Below are 22,104 nucleotides of genomic sequence, written 5' to 3' on the forward strand. Positions count from 1 at the left end.
GCACGTTTGCTTAGATCGTGTGTCTTTTTAATACCCCCAACAGCAGAGCCGATCGCAAAGATGCCAATGCCAATGGTTGTGTTGTCTCTCAACATCGAAAATGCGTGGTACTTTGTAGCCGCAGCGGATGAAAATGTACGCATCAGAATCAAATAGTTTTGGGATTTCCAAACGCACGCACACACACAATGACACAAAAACGCGCGCGCAGACTCACACACAAACACGCACACGTAAACTCACACACACACACACACACACACATACACACACACACGCGCGCGCGCACACACATGCATGAACGCGCAAACGCCAGCACGCACGCACGCACACACACACGCACGTACGCGCGCCCGCGAGCATGAAAGCGCGCACGCCAGCACGCACCCACGAAAGCGCGCTCGCGAGCACGCACCCCCGAAGTCGCGCAAGCACGCTCCGTGCTACATGATGCTTAGAAGGTCGTTGAAGCATCAAACATGTTCAAATTAAAAAAATATTAGATTAATGTTAGACGTTCTCCTTCGCTAAATAGGCTTCTTAACCCTCGATTGGCAGGGGCATCGAATAGTCTCATCAGCAGCGGCACGAAATAAAATAAACCATCAATACACCGATAACACTTTGAATCCCAATCCAGCTTCTCCCACAGCGTCTCAAGGTCACACACAAATTAATAAATGCTAACACCTACCAATAACAATACACAACCGCAATGCACATATCAGAATCAACGCATACACCACAACACCCAATCAGCTGGCGGCGGAAGCCACGGGCAGAAGCGCAAGTAAGGCAAGCCAGGGTGAGGGAGGGAGAAGAAGCGGACGAAAAAATGGGCGCCAATATTTTTAAATTTTTTGACCGTTTTTTTTGTTCCGCCGCCATAAATAGTTCGTCCATTTCGCCAACAGATGGCGCTAAACTTGCTCGACCCAGCGCAGGAATCGCTGAAGTCCAGCGCGGGAGACCAGCCAAAATCTGCGCTGGCCAGCGCAGATTTTGGTACATTTCCTGCGCTGGAAACTGCTCGAATTTGCGCAGCGGGTTGTATGGCGTGCGAGCCCTCGCGCGCCCTCGCACATCGCTGTCAATTGCATGGCGGGTGCTCTCGGGGTGCTATAATTATAACTGCTAAAACTACCCGCCATGCAATTGACAGCGATTTGCGAGGGCGTGCGAGGGCTCGCACGCCATACAAGTTCACAAGTAGGTTCGCACGCCATACAAGTTCACAGCACCAGAGCCCTCGCATTAATGAGCGTGCGAGCCTAGGCAGTTTTTTCACTCCTAGTTTTTTCGCCGCTAGTTTTAGCATTTATAATTATAGCACCCCGAGAGCACCCGCCATGCAATTGACAGCGATGTGCGAGGGCGCGCGAGGGCTCGCACGCCATACAAGTTCACCGCCCCAGAGCCCTCGCATAAAAGAGCTTGCGAGCCTTGGTAGTTTTTTCACCCCTAGTTTTAGCAGTTGAGCATTGTTTACACGCGAGAAAGAGATAGCACTATGGAGGGAATGAGCACGGACGACGGCTGACAGCCATTGGCCGTCTGACGCACCAACGCATCTAAACCTGTGACAGAGCGCTCAGGCGAGGGGTATGAGGCGGAGCCAGGGACGGGTAGCTCGACGAGCTGCTTGACAAATTTGCCGTTGGAGAGAAAAGGAAGGCATGATAAAATTCTCCGAACGCCATGATTTCGCCTGTCGCTTTGCGTAGTGGGTCGCTGTCAATTGCATGGCGGGAGTGGTATCATCTGCTCGAAATCCTATGATAATTAAAAATAGTCTTTAATTTTCATTCATAATTTTGTTTTGAGGTGTTATTTGCCGAAAAGATTACTTCTCCATTTTTTGTTGATTTTTGCAAAATAAAATCTCAAAATTTAGGCATCTGGTAAGCTATAATTTGCAATGTCCCGTCAAACATTGCGAGGGTTGCAAGTGGTATCATCTGCTCGAAATATTAAGATAGTTAAAAAAAATATTTATTTTTTATTATTAAATTATTTTTTAACTGTGTTATGTGTAGAAAAGATAACTTATCCATTTGTTTATATTTTTGCAAAATAAAGTGTTAAAATTTAGGCGTTTAGTAAGCTATAATTTGCAATGGTTTACCTGCTCTCGGCGTGCTATAATATAATGAGTTGCTGTGGCGCTTAAACAAGCCGTTAACAAACATTGCGGCGATGAAGTTGCATTTTCACAAATCAAACCAAAAAAGCGCAATGAGTTCAAACGCTGCAATGTAAAAATGACTAAGGAATCACTAGTTCACGCTGGAGAGTTTGCTGTACAACGAACAGAACCCTAATTCACATTAACACGTACATCCCGGTGTTGATTTTCATCAACTTTCCGTTCCACCAGCACCTAGAACGCAGGCTGGAAAGTTCACTGGCAGTCCCTAGGGCCTGCCATCGATCTGAACGTGTTAAGCATTAAACATAACTTTGTTACACTAAGCTTTTGCTTTCGTATGTTGTAGATTACACTGATATGCTGTGCCGTCTGCGCAAGGGTATGAGCGTGCGTGTGTGTGCACAACTGTCGCCAAATGTGTTTTTTCCGGAATGTTATGATCCATCGGTCAAAGAAAGGAAGGTGTTCATGAAGGGCGGAAAGACGAATTGAGGCCCCTTTAACTGGTAACTGATGACCGGGAGGAGGGGGTACTGAGACACAGCTGTTGGAAGATTGAACAGTATACTTAAATTGCCGGCGGATGGGGGGGCGGAGGTTGGCCATGGGACCCCTACGATCATCGGTCACAGGCCTTAAAATTGTAGTCGCCATGGGGGTAGGGGAGGTGCAAATGGTTCTCCAGCCACGGAGCCCTAAAGACCATCTTTCCGGGGGCCCTTGTCGCTAATAGTCTGTCCACTTGTAGACATACGGCATACTACAGACTAGATATCTTCGGCGACCGCCTAGTCCGCCTATCGTTAGATCCGCCGCTGGTTCATGACGGTGTTTTTTTATCGTGAAGGTGCATCCTTCGTCCTGCCTGCAGTGTATGCATCGGGCAGGAGACAGTGTGGCAGCATGCAAGTTGCACGCTGGATAGGAGCGGTCCCGCGGCACTGTCATCATTCCGCACATCTGCATGCCCGTCGTGGGTTCTAACCGCGTATGAACCGTCCGCCGTAGCAAGGGCTATCCGGCTACGTGGTTCTCAATTCCTGAAAAGGCCGGCATGATCGCGTAGGCCATTACGCCAATAATAATAATAATAATAATAATAATAATAATAAGAAGAAGAAGAACTTAGCATAGCAGTCCACACTCGGAAAAGGTTTTTGTTTTGACTTTGGTGCTGCCGGGTCTACCGCTGGAGCACGACAAATGCACGGAATGCACTCGACCAAAACATGAACCTACCGATCCGAAGCCATTCCAAGGCATTGCCGGTCAATCGGCGTCATGATACCGACTCCAACCAACAAGCCACCAGATTCTGGATGGACAGGTGCAGCACCATACGCGCACCATAATAAACCAATCCAGAATCCTCTTTTGTATGGATTCAATTCAAAATGTTGTTTCCACTTGCGTCCGCTAGCTGAATTAGAAAGAAATGTGCTTCATATCACACGCACGTTTGCTTCGATCGTGTTTCTTTTTAACACCCCCAACAGCAGAACCGATCGCAAAGATGCCGATGCCTATGGTTTCTCAGGTAGCGAGATCGAAAATGCATGGACTTTGTAGCCGCAGTGGATGAAAATGTATGCATCAGAATCAAATAGTTTTGGGGTTTCCAAACGCACGCACACACACAAACACGTGCGTGAAAGCTCTTTCTCACACACACACACACACACACACACACACACACACACACACACACACACACACACACACACACACACACACACACACACACACACACACACACACACACACACACACATATGCACGTACGCGCGCACGCGAGCACGCACCCACGAAAGCGCGCACGCGATAACGCACCTATGAACGCGCGCACGCGATAACGCACCTACGAACCCACGCACGAGCGAGTACGGCTACCTTATCGGTAGAACGGCTGGTTCAGCTATCTTGTAGCGCATCCTCATTCAAAGCGCTGGGCTTTGAGGGGGATCGCGGTATGGTAGAGTGGACGGTCACTTTACCCGTGTTGTGTGTGCGTGTGTGTATCGAGACCCAAAAACTCAAGCCGGATTTCTATACATTTAAAAAAAATATTTTATTGTCACTATACACTGTGCTACATGATGCCTAAAAGGTCGTTGAAGCATCAAACATGTTCAAATTAAAAAATATTAGATTAGTGTTAGACGTTCTCCTACGCTTGTTTTAAATAGGCTTCGTCACCCTCGATTGGCACGGGCATCGAATGGTCTCATCAGCAGCGGCACGAAATAAAATAAACCATCAATACACCGATAACATTTTAAATCCCAAACCAACCCAACCAGCTTCTCCCGCATCGTCTCAAGGTCACACATAAATTAATAAATGCTAACACCCACCAATAACAATACACAACCGCAATGCACACATGAGTATCAATGCATACACCACAACACCCAATCAGCGGGCGGCTGACCCTAAGGCACGGGCTGAAGCGAAAGTAAGGCAAGACAGGGTGAGGGAGGGAGAAGAAGCGGACGAAAAAATGGGCGCCAATAATTTTAAATTTTTTGACCGTTTTTTTGGTCCGCCGCCATAAATAGTTCGTCCATTTCGCCAACAGATGGCGCTAACCCTGCGCAGGCCTGCGCAGGAATCGCTGAAGTCCCGCGCGGGAAACCAGCCAAAATCTGCGCTGGCCAGCGCAGACTTTGGTACCCCATCATACATTGCGAGGGTTGCGAGTAGTATCACCTGCTCGAAATCTTAAGGTATTTTAAATAATAGTTATATTTTATTCATTTTTTGCAGTGTTATTCGTCTTGAAGATCACTGTTTCTATTTTTGTGGATTTTTGCAAAATAATATGTCTGAATTTAGGTATTAGGTGTGCTACAATTTGCACTGTTATAATTATAGCACGCCGAGAGCAGGTAAACCATTGCAAATTATAGCATACTAAACGCCTAAATTTTAACATTTTATTTTGCAAAAATATAAAAAATGGATAAGTTATCTTTTCTACACATAACACAGTTAAAAAATAATTTAATAATAAAAAATAAATATTTTTTTTAAATATCTTCATATTTCGAGCAGATGATACCACTTGCAACCCTCGCAATGTTTGACGGGTTATGTATGAAGAATAAAGACTATTTTTAAGTATCATAGGATTTCGAGCAGCCCCGCCATGCAATTGACAGCGATTAGCGAGGGCTCGCCCGTCATACAAGTTCATAGCCCCAGAGCCCTCGCATTAAAGAGCTTGCGAGCCTAGGCAGTTTTTACGCCCCTAGTTTTAGCAGTTATAATTATAGCACCCCGAGATCAGGTAACAGTGAGATTTGTAGCATACTACACACCGGAATTTAGACATCATACTTGAAAAAACAATCCACAAAATTGAAATAGTGATCTTTTTGACGAATAACACCGCAAAAAAGTAAATAATGAATAAAAACAAAGATTATTTAAAATACCATAAGATTTCGAGCAGATGATACCACTCGCAACCATCGCAATGTTTGACGGGAGATCCCGCCATGCAATTGACAGCGATTTGCGAGGGCGTGCGAGGGCTCGCACGCCATACAAGTTCACAGCCCCACAGCCCTCGCATTAAAGAGCTTGCGAGCCTTGGTAGTTTTTTTTCACTCCTAGTTTTAGCAGTTATAATTATAGCAACACGAGATCAGGTATAACAGTGCAAATTGTAGCACACTAAATAACTAAATTCAGACATTTTATTTTGCAAAAATCCACAAAAATAGAAACAGTGATCTTTTAGACGAATTACACGGCAAAAAAAATTATTAATAAGTAAAATATAAATAATATTTAAAATACCATAAGATTAGGAGCATATAATATTACTTGCAACCCTCGCAATGTTTGACGGGATGATTCCACTCCCAGCCCTCGCAATGTTTGACGGGTACATTTACCCCAAGGTGCATCAAAGAGATATTATACTGTATACTCACTTAGATAGCTGCCCGAAAACTGCTATACAATGCAAACAGCTGACAGGCTGAAATTTCAGCCTACAAACTTACAACGGAAAGGGCCCCAAATTTAAAAAACCGCTTATCTCCGAATCCGCGTATGTCGAGAACCGTGTAACTCGGGAACAGACTGTAATAGGACGGGACGAAACCACTCACCAAACATCCATAGAACCGGACACCAAACCTAAACATATTCTAAATACGTTCAACTGAGTATGCCCAGTATAAGGGTAAAAATAAAGGAAGCAAATGTCCTGCGAGCAAAATCGGTCGATACTTAATGTGTTGAAAATACAGCCAAAGCCGTAATAATGTGAATTTAAATAAATAAATAAATACAATTTGGTGGCAGTGCTAAAAAGTTTAAATCGTCATATTTATCATGTTCGGATTTCACTCTTTTTGTACGTCAGTTCTAAATTCTTATTCTTATTCCATAATTTACAAAAAATATTTCACGAGTTGCATCTACACAGCTCGTGGACTACATGTTAGGGAGAAGAGGAGGGCTTTATAGAAGTTGACGCATCTGTCCATGAGAATACCGGGACGTCTTCTGTTTTTTATCATAGGAAATAAATATGGTTCCTGATTAAAAGTGGTTAGAGTAAACTTTGATGTTGATGATATTTAGATGAAATTTAAAAAAAAAATTGTTCGTAATCTTTGATTGTTGTCGTTAAATAATTGTTGCAAAGTGGTATTAACCACTGATAAAGCAAATTATTTTTTATATTTAATATGAATAGCCACCAAGTGAATCTTTTTTTCTTACCATATTAATACAATTTCCATTGAAAAGTTTTGAATTATGCACAATAGTAAGAATATTCACAAACGTTGAAAAGTTTATGTAAACTAGACTAATTTAACATTATTTCATACGTTTAAGTTGAATAAAACCACAATATTTATCGTTTGTTGTTGTGATATTATTTAAAGAATAGTATGTATATTTTATTTCGAGCAGCAAAATGGTGTCAATAAATAATGACATTTAAATCTATGCGAAAATCCAATTGTTGAACACTTATATAAACTCAAGATTCTATGATTGCACTCTTTTTAGCCAATTATTGCACACATTTCAATAGATTGATTGAATTGGCAAAAATAAAGCTCTTTAATAATTTTATTGTATAGAACACTGTTTAAAACTAGACAAAACGACGTTACATTAGCAGTTCATCCTTGAATAAAGCCGTAATTCCTAAAAATAAGTAGTAAACTTGCACTTACTTCCGCACGCCAATGGCAAATATAACGCTGTCAAATTGATTGCAAGATGAATAAGGTGGCTCAGGGCTATGCAATGAAAAAGGAACGAAGCACTCTTCTTCTTAAGCACTATTTGGCATTAACGTCTTTCGGGGATATGCCGGCTTAGGCTTTGAAGACTCCATTCAGTACCACGCAGGCGGTTAGGCCCTTGCTACAGGGGGCGGTCCATATGACGGTTGAATGAAGACGGATATGTTGTTAAGTCGCACGAGTTGACAACTGTACAATGGAACCGCCTCGAATCGAACAATCTTTGTTTGAATTATTGAACAGTGGACTAAATTAAGCGTTTTTTTTCCAAAAGCCAAATATTTTACATTTTAATCGTGAGAACTCCATGATTTTTTTAATTCAATAAAAATGTACAGTTTAGTTGCAGTGGTGGATTAAGAGGAGAGGAGGGCCTAAGCGGCCACACGAATGTAGGTCTGTTCGCACAGTGGATTGAATCAAAAATTCTCAACGAGAGAAGAATTTGGTTGCAATTTTACTTGCGAACGGAGGCTGAATCCAGGAATCCCCCCGGCTTAGTGCTTAATCCGCCCCAGTTTAGGTGATTCACAGGGTGAAATTAACCTGTTTTATGGAGCATAATTCATAAAACATTCATTTTTTTCTAGTCCGACTAAAAAACAAAAAAAATGCAATGCAGTAGAGCGCCGTTCATCCGGGTTCCTTTTATCTAGTTTTTCGGTTATACGTGCTGTTAAAAAATGACATTGCGTGCTGCTGAAAAAAAAGGTTTTCAGAGCACATTTTCAAAACAAAAAAACGCTATAATTCCTGGCATATTTCAAATAATCTCATCGGACAACATGAAGTCAATAAACACTGGCTAGGTTTTATCAAAACATAAAATAGATTTCAAAAACAAATCAAGTATTCGAGTATCCGTGTGAGGTCGAGTCCCGAAGAGCCCGGATATTCGGTGCCCCTCAGTATGTTTTAAAAATGTTCAATATTTAAGGAATAATGCTAGTTTTCACACATGTTTTATATGTGTATGTGGAAAAAGAGCGATTAATACGGAGTGTGCAATACTTGGGAGGTGTGCTACAATTGGCAAATTACCCTGTTTGTATTCTTATAATGCGTGGCCATGGAGGTGACGAAATGTTGAAAAAAAAATCAACTTTGTCAAAATTGCTTGTCAACTGTACAAAAGAGCTTTTCTCGTGGTCGCTCCCAAAATCTGCATATGACCGACAAAAAGCTCAAACATCTGAATATCATCGATATTTTGTTTAAGAAGTACTAAATAGGTAAATAAATCAAATAGAAACATGCATTTTAGCAATATTTACGCTTACGCTACGCTTTTTCGCGAACGTCAAATTTTGTCACTCTTTGTCAACTTTTGTCAACTTTATTTCCTGGCTGCTCCAGGTAACGAAATTTTGACAAAAGCTCACGTTTTGAAAAAAATGTCAGCATTTTGGCCTTGCGCCTTTAAGTTAGTTGATTTTACAATAGTTACACTTATAATGAATACCTGAATCCTGGTCCATATTTTGGAATCAAAAGCAGGGACAATCTGAGATATCGCATTACAGTACACAAAATCACTATACGTTCTACGACATTCTTCATAGTCATCGTATCTGTAGATTTGCATCAATTCAACCTGATTCGCAACTGTTTCGGAAGAACATGAGATAAGGAATATGAATAACTATTTTATTTAACTTTTTCAACATCAACAGTAACACTTCGCCATCATAACTTACACGATACACTACAGTACGCCTCGATCAAAAACAGTACTAGTAATATTGATGTGATGGATCCATATTTTAATGTAAACATTTTTGAAACGTGAAGCGCTTTCCAGACTGGCGCGTGTGATTGCAAGCGTTGTCGCGGTTGTACTGATGTTTGTCTTCAAACACGACGAGTCAGAGCTCTCAACCATATGGTTGACATTGAACAAGGTATTCGAAACATCCGTTGGTATGCTATGGCAATTCAATGGCAATATATGGTAACATTTTCTTCATAATTTATTAACAAAGTGATAGTTTGCGAAGATTTTATATATATATCTATATATATATATATATATATATATATATATATATATATATATATATATATATATATATACTATATAAAACTATATATATATATAAAACTGAATCTTCATTATATTCAACTGTAACATCTTCTTCATAATTTATTGACAAAGTGATAGTTTGCGAAGATTTTATATATATATATATATATATATATATATATATATATATATATATATATATATATATATATATATATATATATATATATATATATATATATATATATATATATATATATATATATATATATATATATATATATATATAACTATATAAACTATATATATATATATATAAAAACTGAATCTTCATTATATTCAAGTGTAACATCTTTACCTTTGGCAACTGTATACATTTACCGAACAACCCGTCGATATACAGTACTGTAGTTAATTTTCGACCGTATCACAAACCATTTTCGCTTTCCCTATCTATTGACACAAACCAGCAGGCAATTATAATCTTGAACTACCATGGATACTTGTACTGCTCATAATCATCACAGTGTAAATTTTCACACGTTCTCAATATGTTTAACAAGATTATGTATGGCAAACCAGCAGTTGCGTAGTGGTGTCTCAGTTTTGTCTATGAATTATAAAAAGGACAAGAAAAATTACACACGCTTAACCTTTTTAAATTTAAATATGAGCCTAGCCTAGCTTAGCTCGAATTTAAAGATAAAGATAGTTAAATAAAATGCATTTGATTCTGTTTATGGAAAACAAATTGAACAAATTAAAAATAAATGAACAACAAATCGAAAGAAAAAAAAGTATTTTAATGAAAAAACCTTAAGCCAATAAAAAATAAATAATAATAAACATAATAGCATAGAAACAAATAAATAAATAAATAAATATATATATATATATATATATATATATATATATATATATATATATATATAATATATATATATATATATATATATATATATATAATATATTATGTATATATATATATATATATATATATATATATATATATATATAATATATATATATATATATATATATATATATATATATATATATATATTATATATATATATATATGATAATCGATATAAACATATAATATTAATATAATATAACATAAATATTTGTCACGTGTTGATATATCCAACATACTAAATTTGTACATAAGGTGAACGTGAAGTAAATTGTTGCTACAGTTTGGTCAAAATGAGCATTAAACCAATTCAAGAGCTTACACGTCCGCCACGTGCGACTTAAAATTTATCAATCTTGAGTCACGCCCCAATGCACTTTAGAGCTTGCTGCAGCCATATTCATTGGCAGTCCGAATTAGGATTAAAAAATCTCACACGTGTGGGCATTTTATGGAAGTGAGTATTTTTTTTTCATCACTCTAAGCACTAATGCGTTTTTCTTTCCCCCTCCAAACAATGCATGATCTATTGTAACACCGTTTCGTTAAGTGGGGACAGCCAAACTCATCGAGATTTGTTTATTTGTATGTGTGCTTAGTCTCAGAACTGACGCACTGAGAGCCTTGCAACATAGCTCAAAATATTTCTTCTCTTCAGTCAATTGCTTTGGATTGGAGGTGTATGGTCGCGTTCAAATTATGGATCTACTCGTCGCAGGTGGAATAGTGCTTTCTTTGGTCTTGGGTTGTGCGTTATGCGATCAACTTGATTGTGCGTGTTTTGATGACAATTGTGTAATTTTATTTATTCGTCATTAAATGTGTTCAAACTTCTTTTTTTTAAATACAGCTGCTAACAATGCGATATTACCGCAAATATACGAATATGAAGACTTTTACACGTGTCGACAAAAATTCAAAAACTTTGTATACTGTGTTAGCGATACTACACTTCAACCAAATACATCGAGCAATCTATGGAAACGCATATTAGTAAATATCAAAATATTTAATTATTTATTCTTTTAAATTTTAATAACATGTTAATAAAATATTAGTTTATAATTTATATTTAAAATAAATTAATATATTTTACACGACTTATGTTACATTATATATCTATCAACGCTTTCTCAAATTTTAAATTTCATTTTAAAATAGGTAACAGTTTTAGAGAACGTTTACAAAATTATCAGTGTGTGCATAGCTATATGTAAATTTACCAAAAATTAAAATAATAATAATACTAATTTTAGTACAAGTTGCTGTAAATTATTGCCTTCAAGCATCGCATATCTTCCATTCACGGTCTTATGTTGTACTGTAACAAAGTTACAGAACAAAAACGGTCTTGAAGATTTATATATCTAACGAAAGCCAGATTAATCTAGAATACTTTTTCTGTTAAAAAACCAGCAATATTAATGTTTTCGCAACGACCTTTACAAGAAAAAAATTAAATGTCTCTCGTAAATGTCTGTTGTGATAATACCTGCGTTATATCACAATATATGCCTAAGTCCAACATGGAGGGATGGGATTATTCAAACAATAGGTTAAAAAGAAACGTAAAGCATATTCAGTCACTGTTTGTCGAATGTGGGATCATAAACGAGACAAATGTTTGAAAAGCACTCAACATGCTGGGTGACGCAATGTAGAGGGAACGCTAAGGTACCTATGAAAGGTGCCTAACCTATCAATTTTCTCTTTAGAGATATTTATCATCTTGCAGCGTATACGATCTTTTGTGTGACGAATGTGATGAATAACGGTACTCTAGTCAAAATGAGGATTGCTATTCAGAAGAGAAAAATGACAGGTCATCATCGTCTTAAATAGCAATCCTGAATTCAGACATATGTCATGAATATCATATGATAATATTATGTGTCTTTTTCAAAGATTGACGTTTAACGTTTAATCTCTAACGTTTTTTATATGTTAAAGGAATAAATCAATCTTAAAATAAAATATATTCAATATCTTGTATCTCATAACGTTGAATCTACACAATTTGAAATATTCAAACAATCTTATGTTAATCTTAAGTGAATATTGGGTCGTTCTCGTGATTTTGAATAAATACAAAAACAGTATTTTTATGGCATTAAAAAAACATTCAAACAATCAATAAATCATATTAACTGTCAAGGTATGACATACGAACTTTTGTTTTTTACGTACTTTTCAGCAATTGCAATCCAATCGTAGGAATTTCCCGCATGATCAACTGGAACGAGGATTGTGTCTAAACGAGTATTATGATGACGTGACGCTTAATAATGATACATATAAGTTATTAGATACCTATATATCCAATAAAATCTACAATCAGTATGGCCTGAACAGTCATTCAAAAATTAACTTTTGCTGGACGACAACACATTTTACCCAGCATAGAAGTAAGATTTACAATAACTATCATAGATTGATTTATTACAATTTCTCTCTCTTTTGGTCAGCATTTGGCGAGTGTTTCTTCGTTTTCATTTCGTTGTTACTAATCTTGACAACATCATTTGCTACCTGGAAGGAATTGAACAACTCTGCAACTGATTCAATAATAATTAAATCCTTTTCTGTACGAAGAAATCTGCAATGCTTATTGGTAGCATCAAAACCAAACTCACTGCCCTATCTGGAAGGTTTACGGGCGCTAGGCACACTAATAATATTGATAGTGCATTCGCAATTGCCAATAATACGAATGCCTGTGTGGAACACGGAAGATCTAGAATCGGTAAATATTGTTTTTTTTTTTAATATGACACACTGACGTCTTATGTCGTTCTGTTTTCCTATATTGTAGCAAGCCAACCATGTAATGTTTCCTCTAATTAATTCTGCAAACACTCACATGATACAATTTTTCTTTACTCTGGGAGGAATGGTATTCGGGATAAGCTGTCTCTCTCACTTTGAACGATTTCCTGAATTCAAAATCATGTATTTCCTGATAAAAATATTAAGGCGTTTGATAAGGTAAATATTATAACATTTAAGCGTCGTGAATCATATGTTGAACAATTGATGGATAAGCAAACAAAGCGGCCGCGGAGGACCTTGTGGATCCTGGGGCCCCGTGGCCGAGGAGCACCGAGAACCACCCCTATTAAAAACCCTCACTCCTCAGCCCTGTATGCCACATCCCCTTCCAAAAGAAACCTGCATTAGGTCGGATCTGTACAGTCGTCATTTTTTTGTACAGTCGGCAATTTTCCCATACCCTCCCCTACTCTATTCTTACAGGAGTCCACAACTAATAGGTTACGGTTCTAAACTACCCGCCATGCAATTGACAGCGATGTGCGAGGGCGCGCGAGGGCTCGCACGCCATACAAGTTCACCGCCCCAGAGCCCTCGCATAAAAGAGCTTGCGAGCCTTGGTAGTTTTTTTCACCCCTAGTTTTAGCAGTTATAATTATAGCACGCCGAGAGCAGGTATAACATTGCAAATTATAGCTTACTAAACACCTACATTTTGAGATTTAATTTGGCAAAATTCCACAAAAATTGGAGAAGTAATCTTTTCGGCGAATAACACCTAAAGAACAAAAACTTATGTATGAAAAATAAAGACTATTTTTAAGTATCATAGGATTTCGAGCAGATGATACCACTCTCAACCCTCGCAATGTTTGACGGGTAGTGGGCGTTTCGTAGCGCACCAACGGCTCCGGAGCCGGCTCCATACCAAGGTGGTTTAATAAGATCAGGTGGTGGAATCTAGAGCATTTTGACAATTCGTCATAGTGTTGGGTAAAATAGCACAATTAAGTGTGCTGTGCGTACACGCACGCACATCTCAGTGTGCGGTGCACATTTCGCATTGTGCGCTCTCCGCACTGTGCGCGCTCTCCGCACTGTGCGCGCACTCCGCACTGTGCGCGCACTTCGCAATTTTCGCACAGTGTACGCACTTTGCACTTTTCGCATAGTGCTTGCGCACTCCGCACTTTTCGCACAATCCGTACAGTTGTGCGAACGCTGAAACACACGCTCACAGCTGAAATCAATACAATTTAATCATCGATGTCCCAAGGCAATGGGTAGAGCGAGAAACATAATTCTTTGCCAGTGTGGATGACTGGCGCACGAGCACACCGAAACTGCGCGGAGACATTTTCAGAGAGAATCGAATGCACAGAACGCTGCGCTTGACCACCATCGAAAACCTGTTACACAACCACAAGCATACAACACATCCAGACAAAAATTTAAAGGCCCCGAAACACAACATTAACACAGCGGTGCGTAGCCGGAGAAATTATCAGGAAAAATCGGCTGACACCAAGCACGCGTCTTTTTCAAACAACTATGAACTGTGAAGGTCGTAGGTAAACGACGCTCCAGTGAGTTGAAGTTTCTCTTGAATTTGGCTGAGATGAAACGTGTCTGTGTTGTACTCGGAGCCACTGCTTTGCGATTGTGCAATAAAACAGACAGTTGGTTTCACGCGAAAACTGCTATTCGCGTCGCAGGCTTGCGATAGCAGGACATGTTTTAATGCAAAAATTACAATTTTCACTCGGAGCCCTAGTTAAATTTTGTAATTAACTAAAGAGAAGGGAACATGGGACAAGGCGAGAGGGGGAGGGGGGGGGGGCGATGTGCATGTGTGTGGTATGAATGTGTGCAAGCGATTTATGGACCTTTGATTCGCTCCGACTTAGACTCGTTGCACCAACGGATCAGACTCGCTAATGCTAACTGATGCTAATGCTAAAAGGCGGTTTGACAAAATATGCTCAGTACTACACCACCGGACTTCCTATAAGATGGTACGAAGTGTGCTCGCACAGTAAAAAGCAAAGCACTGCACGAAATTTGCGAAATATGCTTGCACTGTGCGAAGTGTGCTTGCACTGTGCGTAAAGTGCGCGCACTATGCGGAGTGTGCTCGCACAGTATGAAGTGTGCTCGCACTGTGCGGAGTGTGCGAAGTGCGCGCACTGTGCGAAGTGTGCTCGCACACTACAAAGTGTGCTGTGCAGTGCGCACAATGCCCAACACTAATTCGTCACTTGACGTCAGAGTGACCAGAAATACCGATTTATCTGTATTCCTACCGATTTTTTATATGCCGATTATATATTTTTATATTATACCGATTTTATATTTGCACGGATATTTTTTTATATGCCTACCGATTCACAGATGACCGCCCTAAAACTACCGATTTTCCATTTATCCTACCGAAAATCACAGATATTTGATTTTTCAGTCGTTTAAGCTTAATCTGTGGCGCTTAGGTTGCTGTTTCAAGGATGCTATCCTCATTTGTTACTTATCACGCTGATGCACGTTTGTTTGCCTGGCACTTTTTAGTTTTATCCGTTAAAATTTAATGTTCCTAATAAGTAGAAAATGTCAGTTGTGGGGATTCCGAGAATTGCTCGTCAAAGAAAATTATTTAAATTTGAATTTGAATCTTGCTCTCCGCGGTTTAAGCTCACCCGACAGACAAAGAGAATGAAATTTTCAGTCGAGGGGTAGGTACAAACACACCGTGGGGGTCCGGCCTAAGATCGGATCCGAAGTCCGTTGTTTTGGGCTGAAAATTAAAAATGGCGGATGGAGCGCCTTCACGGAGAGAATGCGCTCTATTGCAATGCACGAGGCCGAGCGCCAGTGAGTGCCACTGAAAAGAACGCTCGCTCGCGCTGTTTCATTGTATTTTCCTCATACCCCTTCCTTTCTGTTTCTTTCGCCTTGCACAGCGCTGAACTGGTACCCCACTTGATTCCAGCGAGTTGCGCTGCGCTGGACTGAAACCCCCTCCCGATCGTTTCTTTCTTAGCGCGCTGTGCGCTTCCCTTCACACGGACTTGGTGCACCCGAATCAAAAGAAAAACTTTAACACATCAAACTTGATTTATGAATATTTTATCACTTTTATTGCAAACAAAAGCATATTTTAATTCATAGCTTCACTCAATCTTGCCTCAAACCACACACATTATTTATAAAATTCGCACACTTTTTCATTATCTTTGCTAGTAGGGAAAAGAGAAATTGATCGTTAAAATAATTGATTACATTTAAATGGTTGCGTTCTCAACAGTGCTCCTGCCGAAATCCGCCAAAATAATCTGGCCACACTGGTCCGCAGGGCAAAAGCTCGCTCGAAGGGTCAATAACCGTCGCAAAACGTCAAAAACGACCGTTTCCAGCGCCTCGAAATCGTTACGAGTTTCGCTCGCTGGCGACGTCGGTTTGCAGTACCTTGCGACGTCGGTTTTGACGTTTTGCGACGGTGGCCGCCAAAAAGCTCGCCTTGACCTGTGGGCAAAGAGACCAGAACTACCGATGTATATACAGTAGAACGTCGATTATCCGGGCAGCTCGGGACCGGACGGTTGCCGGTTAATCGATTTGCACGGATAATCGTCCAAGAAATGTCAAATTCATATAAAAATTATAAAATTCACTAGTTTTATGATTGATTCACTTTGAATTAATCTGTTAATAGTTAGCAGAATATTATTTTAATCAATAACTATAGATTTAACAACTTTTCATGAACAAATATGAATTTCGAAAACACCATTAGACACTACAGAGCTGCACAAAAAACTGGTTGCCCACTTGACTATCGCTGTAAATTTTCGCCGTATGTTTGAACAGCTGTCACATTAATGCGCACGGCTAAGCCGCCCGCCGGTTAATCCGCCCCCGGATAATCGACGTTCTACTGTATATATCTAGGGTTTGAAAGAAAAAATCTCAGTTTTTTTAATCATTGAACCATAAAACTCAGCCAAACAATCAAATCAATCTACATAATCCAGCGAAAATCATATGACAGCACGTACGATAAAGTCGTATCCAATGGAGCACTGCTGCCGCCCTAAGCGGTCGAGTGGAGCCCCGAGAAAAAGAACTTGCCACCACTGAGAAAAAATGTGCATCTTAGTTCTTCTTTGACTTAGAATTCCCAGTACAATTTTCACATCAACACTTCAGAAAGACCCTCATTTGTGAAACCGCTGAACCAAATCTAATCAATATCTTAGATAAAGGATGCATATTCTCGTGAGATGGAACTTTCATTTTGCGCATTAGGCCCCCCCCCCATCCCGCTTAACACTTCTTTTGCTTTTACTTTTTTTTAACTCAGTTAAGTTTTGAGTTTTAACCTACCGAAAACTACCGATAAAATTTTGATGCGCCTATCGAAAACCGCCAAAATAATCTGGCCACACTGCTTGTCGTAAGGTTCTCAGGATTCAAACTTTGTTTACATGGATTAAATGTGTTCTTTTAGTATAGGGTAACTGTAGTGAAAGTATACTCATTTGTTATACATATACGAAGTTTCATAGTACTTCCTTGCGTATTTTCCAAAATATAAACGAAATTGTGTACAGCTCAGCATTTTTCGGCAATAGCCAATAGTTCGGCAGGTTTTATGATTAAGAGAACCAGAACAACAAAACATATACAGTGTGGTGTATATTAAAGATTTTATGCTTATTCAATTTATTCTATCTTGTTCTGAAATTAAAAAAACACGGTAAATAAGTTATTTTTGACTTTAAATTCTGTCGAAAATCGGTACACAGTAAATGTTCATTTTTGACAGCTCAATGTTGTGGGCTGCTGCCGAAACTCGGAACAATAACATACCTTGGATTTGGCTGAATATTCGTTTTAAAATTGATCAGAACAATACAATACGTATATCGACACATAATATGACCTTCCTTGTATCAAATATCATCAATTTCACGATAAGTAATGCAATAAATTAAGCGAAAAATACTTAATTGTGACCCAGCCGGTGCCGTACGCAAAAACCATTGTTTCTTTTTTCAATGGCTGCTCTGTTTATGTGTCACATTGAAAAGGCTGTCAAAGCGGGTCAAAATAAGCAACATTAAATTAATAATCAAAATGCTTTTAACGTCAATCTTAGCAAAGTAAGGCTGCGCTCTGGCACCAATCGAACACGACATCCGACTCGTACAAACCCATATAATCATATGGAGGTGCACTGTCAGACACAAACAAACAAACAAGACAAACATGTCAAATCCCATACATTTTTCATGTTCGATGTCGTGTTCGATTGGTGCTAGAGCGCCGGGTAAGAGTGTTAAAATGCTTTAACATTTTTTTCTACCTATTTGAATTGATAAAAACATTTCTGACCCGTATTCGCGCTGCCGAAAACAAGAACACAGCCTGCCGAAAATAGAAACAAACTGCCGAAAATAGGAGCAAAACCAATGTTTGCATTTTTACGATAAGTTGTGAAAAAAAGGCTTTGAAACGGCAATTAAAAAAAAGCATATTTTATTACAACAGTTTATCAACTATCACCTTTAGGGAAAATAATAAAAATTGTAGGTTTATGAGCAGTTTTTATGAAACTGCTGCACTAGCCTGCCGAAAACTGGTACAGTTACCCTACATCTACTATACTTTTTCGATCAAATATACTTCTATTATTATTATTATTATTATTTATTGATTTATGTCATCTAGCTATATTAAGCCTACATAACATCCTAATGATTATAAAAATAAAGTAAAGGCGAGAAACAAACTGACCGCAACTGCACTTTAAAAAAAAATAATTTCAAAATTTAAAATATAGTTTGGGGTTTTCGAGTTGTTACTTAACTTTAAAAGCATAAATTTGAGTGAGTTATTCCGTGTTGTTTCGTAAATTTATTGTATAAATCTTTGTGTTTTCGACATGTTCGAGGATAAAAACTAAGAAATCACTTATTCTTCTTATTTTCACATGTCTACTTCTTCTTCTTTGGCACAACAACCGCGGTCGGTCAAGGCCTGCCTGTACCCATTAGTGAAGTGAGCTTAGCTTTCAGTGACAGTGGCTATTGTTACCATAGCATAGTCAGTCCTACGTATGGGGGCACGGTCTATTCGGGACTTGAACCAAAGACGGGCATGTTGTTACGTCGTACGAGTTGACGACTATACCACCAGACCGGCCCTATTTCACATGTATTCTTCATTATCTACGAGACACATGGTCGATTTAAGTGAGATTAGAACTCTTACTCATATGATTTTAAATTTCGTGACTAAATAAATTTAGAAATATTTTGTTAATACCTCAATCTTTTTTGAAAAAAAATAAAAATCAATAGACATACAACATTCAAATGTTTATTGATACAAATATTCAATACACCATGCTCCGGACCAACGGCTCTGACCAACAGATCCGGACTAACGGTTGAATAGAGAAGCCATTGTATGATAGCGTAAAAATACGAATATAATAATAAGAGTCGACCGGTTGGTGTAGTACAAAATCTTTATTTTACTAAACTGGACTGCATGCGCGAGTGGTCCAGCTAAGAATGAATCGATAACCTATTATTGAAACTAACTTATTGAAACTGCCGATTGTGTACTGACGGCTGCATGACGACTGTGCTGTACGGCTGGCATTCGCGTGATGCCACGGGTCCGGCCGTTGGTGCCAAAATGTGTTGACCAGTGCATACCCAAGCGCCACAGATTAAGCTTAAACGACTGGAAAATTGAATATCCATAGAAAAAAAATGAAAGCTCCACAGCTTCATTGGTTTGATCAATAGATGGCGTATTACAACTCATCATTATATTGCTATCCTTTTCTTGCAATGTGTTTCGACAAGTTGCATTTATTATGACCTATATAGCCTTCTAACTTTCTGAGCAAAAATCTATATAAATGGTCGTGTGGTTAGATACGTGGGTATCAACACCAATGACCATTGCTCAAATCTCACTTGCTTCAGTGCTGGTAGTTTCTGTTGGAGTTTAGTATTTAAACAATCGTATCGCCGTTCTAGTTCTAGCGATGCATAACTTCAATGCGAAACCATACAACAGTACAGAGGAAATGAGAAAGCTCTCCTCCAAGCGATGAAGCTCAACTGGTTGGGGTATCCCACCAACAGATAGCGCCACCAGCTTTTTTGCTATTTTTAGAATGCATGAGTCGTTTGGCGTCTGCTAAACGAAGTCTTTCTATATTCCGTTTAGGTAGAGAACTTGAGTCGTTTAGAAGCCGTTTAGTGGTCGTTTAGTGGATTTGTGGCACTTGGGTAATTCCTACGGGGTGTGAGAAAAGCGTGCCCTCATGCGTTTTGAACCGCTTGGTCTCTAAGCGAAAGGGTCTCCGTTTTCTTTTTCTTCTACAGTTTTGGATAGTGTACAGTGATTTCATTTAAATAAAAAATGTGGAAACAGACATCTGTATGGTGAAGTTCGTTCATAAGGAGATTCTAGAAGGCTCAACATTCCTCCTAGAAGGCTCCAATCCGATAGTTTGTTGTTGTACTGCATCAAGTAGACGTGATCAATTTTCTGCCTATTGGATAATGTGAGGTTGTTGATTATTTTAAGGATGTCTTCTTCTGGTTCATGGTCTACGGCGGGATTGTGCATCGCTCCATGTAAGATGGATGTTTCCTCTTGCATGGTGCTGGATATAAACGATTCTTTTCCACATTGTATACTGCAATTTGTAAACGTTATTAGGAAATTTCCAGTTAAGTTGTGGTTGTCTGGACCACAATTGCTTTGTAACAAATCGTTTCTAGCATTATTGGCTGAGATCATGCCATCGTTGATGAAATCAATTGTTGTCTTAAATTACTATTTTGTTAGGCATTTACTCGTCTTTCCGTTTATAAAGGGTTGTTACAGCTATCCGAATGCTCACGGATAAAGGAACTACTTTGTATGTACTTGGTTGGTTGTTTTGTGGTGTACTAGTACAAAATCAAATTTAGTCATTCTTTTTTTATAGAGACTTTGAGCCAATTGGCCACATTCACCTCTTTTAATAATTTAATCTTTACCTAAAATTTAACAATCTTCTTTGCAAGCCATTTGTGGCTTGCAAATCACCTTACACCGGGTAGTTTCAGTTTACTTAAAGCTATCCGTTTATTTTATTGTTTGTTACAATTCTGGTTTTGGTTAGAGTTGTTTATGAAAGTTAGTAATATGAAGGAATTTTAAAAGTTTACGCTGGCAATCATTGTCTGGTGAGAGGATGGTTTCGATGCTGTGGTCCAATTTGCAGGTGATGCGTTCTGCTGTATAACCATGGCATTCGGTTAAAATGTGACGGATGGTAATGTCGACGCCACAGAAAATTTAGTCGTTCTGGAACAGCTACTATTAAATGTCATGACATGTTCATATGATATATGGATCCGAGTCTCCCATCCACAGGGCTCACTGTCACGACTTATTATTGACCCGTGCGCCACCTTCGGCAAGAATATTTGAGCACCAAGCAACCGTATATCCATGAGTGCCAAATGCTAATAAAACAATTAAACTAACTTGATTCAACTTTGTTACTTTATCATTTTGCCATATATAAAAGAAACCCTGACCTAGGAATTGTTCCCTGTATGTTATTGTCCCATTATTTTTCCCTATAGGAGTTGCTGTTCATTTCAGGTTTTCAGTTCAGTTCAGTTGTAATGCTACTGCTGAACCATAAAATATTTTTTCCCGCTAGATATACTTCCAATGAATGAATAAATATTAAAATTCAATTGTTTTAACTGTTGATTCAACTGTTTAACACAACTCGTACAAAGCCTTATCCACTCATCTACGTATGGAGGCCCGATCCATGGGAAATATAAATCCGCTATATGCATGCTTTAATGATCTTCATTTAAACCTAGTTTTCACCTCCAATGTGTTCACTATATTGCATTGTACCCGAATTTTTGGATTAATCTATAAT

The 22,104-nt window shown here is 38.8% G+C and overlaps 2 protein-coding genes across 14 annotated transcripts in view; one reads left to right on the forward strand and one right to left on the reverse strand.

The window, feature by feature from the left end:
• The window catches only part of LOC121592014 (O-acyltransferase like protein-like), a 55,225-nt gene that overhangs the window by 24,817 nt on the left and 8,304 nt on the right, over positions 1-22,104 (reverse strand). For 2 of the 6 annotated variants that reach the window (XM_041913214.1, XM_041913209.1), the window contains exons 1-3: positions 9,807-10,058; positions 9,123-9,350; positions 8,888-9,030 (exon numbers count right to left, since the gene is read on the reverse strand). The exons of 1 other annotated variant lie outside the window; for it this stretch is intronic. In XM_041913214.1, coding sequence (XP_041769148.1) covers positions 8,888-9,030; positions 9,123-9,201 — 222 coding nt within the window. In that variant the 5' untranslated portion in view covers positions 9,202-9,350; positions 9,807-10,058. Of the gene's footprint in view, positions 1-6,090; positions 6,115-8,887; positions 9,031-9,122; positions 9,351-9,806; positions 10,059-22,104 lie in introns of those variants that run through there. 3 more of the 6 variants (XM_041913210.1, XM_041913212.1, XM_041913213.1) reach the window with 3 other exon arrangements.
• Positions 10,971-22,104, forward strand: part of LOC121592012 (O-acyltransferase like protein-like) — a 61,784-nt gene continuing 50,650 nt past the window's right edge. For 6 of the 8 annotated variants that reach the window (XR_006004611.1, XM_041913200.1, XM_041913202.1 and 3 more), the window contains exons 1-5: positions 10,971-11,136; positions 11,215-11,357; positions 12,559-12,769; positions 12,830-13,107; positions 13,177-13,349. Coding sequence is in view for 7 of the 8 variants with exons in the window: in XM_041913200.1 (XP_041769134.1) it covers positions 11,064-11,136; positions 11,215-11,357; positions 12,559-12,769; positions 12,830-13,107; positions 13,177-13,349 (878 nt within the window). In the remaining variant the exon portion in view is untranslated. The remainder of the gene's footprint in view (positions 11,137-11,214; positions 11,358-12,558; positions 12,770-12,829; positions 13,108-13,176; positions 13,350-22,104) is intronic. The other 2 variants (XM_041913203.1, XM_041913205.1) reach the window with 2 other exon arrangements.

The sequence above is a fragment of the Anopheles merus genome, chromosome 2L (assembly GCF_017562075.2).
Source record: "Anopheles merus strain MAF chromosome 2L, AmerM5.1, whole genome shotgun sequence".
Lineage (NCBI taxonomy): Eukaryota > Metazoa > Arthropoda > Insecta > Diptera > Culicidae > Anopheles > Anopheles merus.